The sequence below is a fragment of the Mustela nigripes genome, chromosome 13 (assembly GCF_022355385.1).
Source record: "Mustela nigripes isolate SB6536 chromosome 13, MUSNIG.SB6536, whole genome shotgun sequence".
Lineage (NCBI taxonomy): Eukaryota > Metazoa > Chordata > Mammalia > Carnivora > Mustelidae > Mustela > Mustela nigripes.
The window spans coordinates 63,842,959-63,851,584 of record NC_081569.1 but is presented as its reverse complement, the minus strand read 5'-3'; the positions used below and the strand labels follow the sequence as shown (position 1 = coordinate 63,851,584).

The 8,626-nt window shown below is 43.5% G+C and overlaps 1 protein-coding gene across 2 annotated transcripts in view; it reads right to left on the bottom strand.

The window, feature by feature from the left end:
- Window positions 1–809: 809 nt before the first annotated feature.
- Window positions 810–8,626, bottom strand: part of SQOR (sulfide quinone oxidoreductase) — a 51,166-nt gene continuing 43,349 nt past the window's right edge. For both annotated transcript variants that reach the window (XM_059371194.1, XM_059371195.1), the window contains exons 8-10: window positions 2,911–2,978; window positions 2,438–2,616; window positions 810–1,128 (exon numbers count right to left, since the gene is read on the bottom strand). In XM_059371194.1, the coding sequence (XP_059227177.1) occupies window positions 1,071–1,128; window positions 2,438–2,616; window positions 2,911–2,978 (305 nt within the window). In that variant the 3' untranslated portion in view covers window positions 810–1,070. The remainder of the gene's footprint in view (window positions 1,129–2,437; window positions 2,617–2,910; window positions 2,979–8,626) is intronic.

Here is an 8,626-nt window from a genome sequence, read left to right as displayed (position 1 = left end):
GTGGGAGGCAGTGAGCGCACCTGTGAGAATGATCAATATATTGTCCAAACAGGACATTTTTGAATAAAAGGGGGCACTGTTAATAGCTCTGCTAGGATAGCAGATGTTAGAGAGGAATACTGCAGACAAGCCAGAGATGTGGCTACCACAGAAAACATCTTCCTTCCACGCCTATAACCGGGGGTCCTCTGCTGGAGTGGTGCCCTGTACCCTCCTGGAACGGGAGCCACTGAAGAAAGTCTGCTTTCCGAACCAACCAAGGTCTCATCCTGCAAACCCTCCCACATTCCAGGAAAAGAGGAGGAAACTATCCCATAAACCTCAGAAGTCTGGGCAGAGCACCCTCTGTTCACTGCTGCGTCTCCCAGGCCAACATCATGCGTGGCAGGTAGAGCTTGCTTTGTAAATATTTGTTGAATGAATGACTGAGTGCCTGAGCAGCTTCTCCAGTCATCAGCAGAACTCCAGGAAATCAGAAAGACTTAGCAGTCCTGGGTAAGTAACATTGTTACCTAAACTAGGTAACCGTTCAGGTTTGAACTCTGAATGGTTGTAACAGGCAGCGGCCACCAGGCCCCTGAAGAAGAGGTCTATGCATCATGTGCTCAGGGCTATCTCACACACACCGTTTGAAATAGTATTTTCCCTGGAGTGACTTTTCTGTGAATCCAAACAGGCTCTGGGGAAATGGCGCCAGCTGTCCGTGGGACACTTATAAGTAGGCAACAGGTAAGCTTCCACCACCAACTCTGGCTCCCAACAGCTATAACTTTTCATCCCACCAGTCAATATAAAACTGTCTCATGGAATCTCAATCAATGGCAAGCTTTTATTTAAAAAATAGAAATCTATCCTCTCATTTGAATATTTCCAAAGAATCAAACTCATCTGGGGCAGACCACATGGTGGCTATCCAGAGGCACTGAAAAGGGAGGCATTTGGTCACCATGATCCAGCAATTAAGTCTTTGCACAGGGTTAGGTTTTAAGTTCTTCTTGCTGCTCTTGGTCAGTCAGCGACTGTGATTTGGGTTCAGAAGCCATCCAAGGAGAGCGAGGGTTGAGCCCTCCTTAACTCATACCCAGATGGAACACCTTCCTCAGAAAAGCTGGTCCTCCCCAGTAGCCCCTGGAAGAAATGACAAAGAAGATTATTTGCATCAGAAAAGATGAGGGAGACTTCAGCAGCAGGAAGTTGAAAGGGAGGCGAGGTTGCTCTGGAAGCACGCCTCTCAGCACGGAAAGCAATGTCTGTCTAGTGAAGTAGAAAGATCCCATGACCACAAGGGGACAACCTACTTTGGATCCTGGCTTTAACAGAGACTTGCTGTGTGAGCCTGGACACGCAGACTCAGTTCAACAAATTGTTATGAAGTCTTTGCTGCAGGCGAACTGCAATCCTCTCTACGTTCGTTTGCTCGTATATTAAGTATAGGTCAGGGTTTCTCAACCTTGGCCCTGCTGACATTTTGGACCAGATATTTCTTTGCTATGGGTCTGTCTTGTGCATTTTAGGATGTTTAGCAACATCTCTGGCCTCTGCTCACTAGATGCTCCTAAGCATCTCCTCCATTGTGACAATCAAATATATCTCCCAATATTGCCAAATGCCCCCTCAGGGGCAAAATCACCCCTGGTTGGAAACTACAGGTATACATATCCTGATTTAACCATCTCTTAAGGGTTTGGACAAGTGAAATGAGATTGTCACTTTTGGGACAAAGAAGAACTATTAATTTTTATTCTATTTACTGAATGCCTACTATGTAGCTGTCTCTGCGTCATCTCATTAATCCTCATCCTGTGAGGGAGGCAATGTTCCTTTCATTTTGTAGATAAGAAACTTAAACATAAAAAAGAAAACATAAAGAAACTTAAACAGAGTGTTTAAGCAACTTGCCCTAGGACACTCAGTTAGTGAATGGAAGAAGCAGGACTCAGACACAAGTCTGACTCCAAAGCTATGCTCTTAATCACTAGGTTTTCTTTTTCCTGGCATACAATAAAAACCAAAAGTGGCAGATGAAAAAGTATTTGACACGTGGAAGTGATTTACTACTACTACTACTACTACTACTCTACTACTACTATTATTACTATTACCATTAATCTAGCACCAAGAGAGAGAAAGGGCATGGAAAACAGAAGATTTGATCACTGCCACTAATGAAGAAGGGAAGAGGCTGCCTCCCCCTGTGGCTGGCAGATGTGGAATGATTCCTTTCTTTCACCCAGAGCGGCCTCTTTCCCACCAAGTATGTCTGAGGTGAGAAGACCCTAGGCCGCCATCACTCATCCAGGAGAAAACACAACAAAGCAGATGCCATCTTCCAGTTCTGCTCTGGGTCCTGATGGCTCCTACAGCTTGAAGTCCTCCTTGAAACAACCATCCTGCACAAGTCGGTGAGGTGTGTCTCTACCCTAGACGATGACCTTACCTCAGCATCATATTCCAATACAGGAAAGGCATCAGGTCGGCCTTCATGAGGTACATGGTAAGTCGCTTTCTGCTCTGGTCAAAGGGGAAGGTTTCCAGCGGCTGAGCATTGTAGTCGAACTCCGCAAGAATCACACGGTTGTAGCCAGTCACCAGTGGACACGAGGTGTAGCCATCGTACTAAATTTGCATGTGAGACCAAGTGAGAAAGTGACTTTTTTCATGGTATGACAGAAATACTTGAGAATTTATGATTTACTCTAGAGAGTGGCAATTTTCTTCCTTTTTTGTATATTTTCATTTTTTATACAGTGAAAAATGTAAATTATCTAACAAAAATACATACTAAAGAGGCAAAAATTAAAGTGCCCGTATGAAAGAAACCAATTAACAAAGTGGCAGATTGTGGGAAAACACTGCTTTCACACAGAAGAGATGTTAATTGAGCTAGGGCTTCTTATAAGGCATACAAACCTTTTTCATTGGTTTTTGATTCTTCATAATCAGAGAAATTGTTCTGTCAAGTATTCCTGACTGGGCAGCTAGGAGAGAAATGGAAAAGTCAGAAAAATATACGCATCTAGGTTTTCTAAGAAAACTAAGTTGTAGGGCGCCTGGGTGGCTCAGTGGGTTAAGGCCTCTGCCTTCAGCTCAGGACATGATCCCAGGGTCCTGGGATTGAGCCCTACATCAGGCTCTCTGCTCAGCAGGGAGCCTGCTTCCCTTCCTCTCTCTCTGCCTGCCTCTCTGCCTACTTGTGATCTCTCTCTGTCAAATAAATATATAAAAATCTTAAAAAAAAAAAAAAAGAAGAAAGAAAACTAAGTTGTAGATAAATACCAACAAGTTAAGAAGCCTTTATTCCCTATCCCTCCAGATTTTTACCTGGAGCATGGCTCACCTTACCACTCTGGCTACCAGAAGGGGTTCTTTAATTCACCAAAGGCCCACACAGATGCCTCTGTACGTTTGAAACTCAAGAGCCAGTCCTATCTGAACAAGAGAACTGTAACAGTGGCCCTACCCCAAACCCAGTTCCCCTTCTCCTAGGGGTCAATGGTTGTCAACTTGGCCTCTGTGTCCAGAATCCCCTAGCCTATTCGGATGTCCCTCTGTCCTTGTTCAGACGGCCTCAGATATATTCAATTGGGCCAAACAGTGAGTTTTTCTTTGTCCTAGAATGCCCTGGCAGAGGCTGGACCAGATGTAGACAGTCAGACAGGTAGACGGATGTTCTTGGTTTTTGACAGCAAGAGTGGAAGGCTGCCTTTTCTATTATGAAAATATTCAAACTCTACCATTCTTGCTCCTTCTATCCTATCAGATGCTACTGGTTTTTTTCTGGAGTATTTTCAGAGCAAACAATCACATCAATTCACCCATAAATATTTCTGTGTATATCTCTGAAAAATGAGGAAATTTTATTATTTTTTTTAAAAGATTTTATTTATTGGGGCACCTGGGTGGCTCAGTGGGTTAAGCCTCTGCCTTCAGCTCAGGTCATGATCTCAGAGTCCTGGGATGGAGCCCCGCATCGGGCTCTCTGCTCAGCAGGGAGCTTGCTTCCCCCCTCCCCTCTCTGCCTGCCTCTCTGCCTACTTGTGATCTCTACCTGTCAAATAAATAAATAAATAAAATCTAAAAAAAATAAAAAATAAAAATTTTATTTATTTGACAGTGAGACACGAGGTGTAAAAGTCAGGAGTCAATAAACTTTTTCCATAAAGGAGAATTATATAGGGGTGCCTGTGTGGCTCAGTCAGTTAGTGTCCAACTCTTGATTTTGGCTCAGCTCATGATCTCAGGGTGTGAGATGGAGCCCCCTCATCGGGCTCCATGCTGGGCATGGAGCCTGCTAAGGATTTTCTCGCCCCCAACTCCTTCTCTAAAAAAATACAATAAAGAAAAACTTTACACCTTGTGGGCCCAGAGGACAAGAGGCAAATATCAAAGATATTATATAACAAGAGAGAAAACAAGACAAAAAATTATTTAAAAAATCCAAAATAAAAAAATAATTTTTTTTAATACAGGTCTACTAGAAGAATGGAATTCTTTTTCTGACCCTCAGTGCTCCCTCTCATCAAACTGATTATAAATGTTAAACGAAAGAAATCATTCCTACAAAAACAGGCAGAACATTGCACCTGTCCAGCAGAGTATAATTTCCTGATGCCCAAATCAAAAGAGAAATAAATGTTTTTCCAAAATGTGGAAGTTCAAAAAAATGAGGAGTAAATAATTCTGCTTAAAAATATAAACTGGCTGGGGTGTCTGGGTGGATCAATCGGTTAAGCATCTGAATCTTTTTTTTTTAAGTTTTTATTTATTTATTTGAGAGAGATAGCGAGCATGGTGGGGGGTGGGCAGGCAGAGGAAGAGGGATAAACAGGCTCTCCACGGAGCAGGGAGCCCAATGTGGGGTTTGATCCCAGGACCCTGCGATCATGACCTAAGCCAAAGGCAGATGCTTAGCAACTGAGCCACCCATGTGCCCCAAGCATCTGACTCTTGATTTCAGATTAGGTGATGATCTCAAAGTCGTGAGATGTAGCCCCCTGTCACGCTCTGTGCTCAGTGAGGAGTTTGCTTGATGTTCTGTCTCTCCCTCTGTCCCTCCCCCTGCTTGCGCTCGCTCTCTCTCTAATATATAAACTGGCTGTCCTCATTGTTTTAACATAACTAAAGATCCTATTTCCATTTTGGAAAACTTTGTTCCCTTTTGAAGGCCACAAAGAGTTTGGAATCTTTACTGAAAGACCCAAGGAGGCCTCTGCACCAGGACATCCAGGCCACCAGATGAGGAGAAACAGGGCCCAGCAGGTACCACCTGCAGAGAGGCCGGGACCCAGGAAGCAGTCACACTGTGAAGTGTTGGGTATCCAGGTTTAAGGTGTGTGTGCATGAAAGTGTATGGGAGTTGTAGGTTTTCCCTGTATTATAATCCCCTTCTGTTATTCCCAAACCTTCTCTTAACTTTTGTTAAATATCACATCCCGGTCTTGACTGTGGTGTGGGTAATGAAGGGACAATCTTCAGAGAAAGAGGTCTGAGCGACGGGGAAGCTAGATTCAATGTGGCAACATGGGGTCTCACTCAGAGTAGCACAGTGGTCTGGAATGAGGTTCGACACCTGGCTGGGTGGCAAGTAAACCAAGGATGGGTTATGGATCAAGTGAAAGCCTTGCTAGGGCTACTCAGGACACCCAGGAAAGGGAATCTACTGAGCAATGTGGATCCACTTAGGGAACACTGGGACTGCAGTCATTTCGTCGCTAAAATGTGAAGTGACATATATATATATGCATTTAACATGAATGAATGAAAACATTCACGCTGTTTGAAATGCAAATGGACTGGAAACAACATAAATATAAATTAAAGAGTAGACTCATTAAATGAATTCAGGAGCAACCATACAAAAGCATACAGACTGGAAAAAAAAAACAGATGTAGGGCGCCTGGGTGGCTCAGTGGGTTAAGCCGCTGCCTTCGCTCAGGTCATGATCTCAGGGTCCTGGGATTGAGTCCCGCATCGGGCTCTTTGCTCAGCGGGGAGCCTGCTTCCCTTCCTCTCTCTCTGCCTGCCTCTCTGCCTACTTGTGATCTCTCTCTGTCAAATAAATAAATAAAATCTTAAAAAAAAAAAAAAGATGTAAAAACAATGGGGACACTCTCTAAGTGGTTAGGGGGAACACAGAAGCAGCAAATTTTCCACTTAAAACTTTTTGTGTAGGGGCGCCTGGGTGGCTCAGTGGGTTGAAGCCTCTGCTTTTGGCTCAGGTCATGATCCCAGGGTCCTGGGATCGAGCCCTGTGTCTCTCTGCTCAGCAGTGAGACTGCTTCCTCCTCTCTCCTCTCTCTCTGCCTGCCTCTCTGCCTACTTGTAACCTCTGTCTGTCAAATAAATAAATAAAATCTTAAAAAAAAAAGACAACTTTTTGTGTAATCGTACTTAATATTATCTCTTCAGAACAGTGAATGTAATGTGTCTGAAGTAGGCCACACTCTGGGTAATCTGTGCCCCACGTGTACCCACAGGCATTTTCCACACATAAATTCAGCAGGTTACATTAAGAGAAATGTAAATTGAGAGTATCGTCACACAGTCTGCCTGTAAATCACAAAGAGAAAAGATATCTTTATAGTAGAGAGAACTGACAGGCACCCCTTTACCCACTGATAAAATCTAGCTTCACCAAGGATAAGACAAGCTAACATGGTGGGCCCCTAAGGGGAGGCAGCGGGAGGAACACAGTCTCATGTGTGGAGGGTCTTGCCAAAATGAATCACCTGAATCTAATTTTAAGACCACCACCAAACAATTCTAAATTATGGGATGTTCTACAAGACAACCAATCTCAACTCTTCAAAAAGCCAGTGTCATAAAAGTGGGAAAAAAAAAAAAAAAAAGGGTCAGAAGGTCTATTCTAGATTAAAGGAAACCAAAAAGACAGCCCTTAACTGGCTTATGGATTTAAGGGGGGTGACGTGGGGGTCATAAAGGCCATTTTTATGAAAACTGAAGAAATCTGAACTGGATATGAGATGATTATATATGAGACAATACAGTGTTCGATTCCTTCGACATGATCATGGTCTTATGGATATAGAAGAGAAAGTCCTTGTTTTGTTTTGTTTTTAAAGCAAAGGTCAAGCAAAGCTTTATTTCGCACCAAGCATCAAGAATCTAACCAAATGTTCGGGATGCACCTCTTATAAGAGAGGGCGACCCTTCTCTGTTTCACAGACTAGCTTTTAAAGGCAAAGGCCATGCGGTCGGGCCTGGCCACGCACAGGTGGCCAACTGAGTTATAATTTACCCTAGTAGACATTTGACCCAGCCTATCACCTTGGTTGGGATTGGCGCCCAAAAGGCTCCCAAAGGGCAGGGTCCATTCTCCTTGGTAACCAGGGAGACAGTATGCATCCCCCCACTGATCAGATGTCTCCACCTGGCCTGACCCACCCTTATATCTGGGCTTTATTACCTGGAGCTGGTTATCCGGACTTGTTTTTAAGTGAATCCCCTGGGGGAACGGGAGCAGGGACAGTTGAACTTTAATGAAACCCTCTTGCTAAGTAGGTCCTTACATTCCCCCCTTTTCTTTGGAGACTAGTCAAATCTTTGACTTTTTAGCCAGTTCTATACCCCACCCCCTTTTAACGGCTGATAGACTGTTTTAATGACTCCAGTGTGATTTACCCAGAAACAGTATTTCTCTCCTAAGGTTATGCAGAGCCCCCCCTTCCTTTTATTAGAAGCAGTAAGTTAAGTACCCCCCTTTTTATTTTGCAATTGCTTATCCCTCCCACTGTATCTTAACAACAGGGGCAACAATGAATTTAATGAAATCATTGTTTTTTGAGTCTTAGTTTTAGTCCACGATCGGTGGGGTCCATTGGCAGCAGATGGTCTTATGGATATAGAAGAGAAAGTCCTTGTTCTTAAAGAGATATAGGTTGATGTACTTGAGGGTGAGATATTACTACGTCAAAACCCACTTTCAGATGACTTGCCAAAAAAAATATAGAGAGAGAGTAATCAAGCCAATGTTACAAAAGATGACTGTTGGTTAATATTTAAAGGCTATCAGAATATTCATTGTACTTCCCAATTTTTCACGGTTTGAGATTTTTGAAATCAAGAGTTGGGGGGGGCAATGATTATTAATAATGATAAAGACATTGAGTGGGTTTCCCAGAAAGCCCTTCGTGGGTTGCAGTAGTGAAAGTAACAGCCAACCTGTTCTATGGGTGTGCAATTCACACAAAATACTCTCATCCCAGCCGCGGGAATGTCTGTATTTTATAGCACCCGGAGAAGACAGTTCTTGTCTAGAGAGGACAGCATCTAAAAGCCAATTCTCCTCATCACTGCTAGTGCAGAACATGGAGGGAAAGAATTTAGTTTTCCAGGCTGAGGCCTTAATCGTGCACCAATGATGGCACGCTCCACTCTATTTGTCCTACGAGAACAATTTTCTGGTCTACAAGCTTTCATTGACTTGCATGTGTTTTCTGTGGAAACAAATACTTCCCCAGCTTTACAGTGTTTCAAGCTAAAGAAAAATAGCCAACCTGCCTTGTGTCACAGGCAAAAAAGAGGCCGGGCAGAGGAGTGTGGCAGGATGAGAAGTAATGGAATTCCAGAGATCTGGAAAAATGGTACCCTCTCCCAAATGCCCCC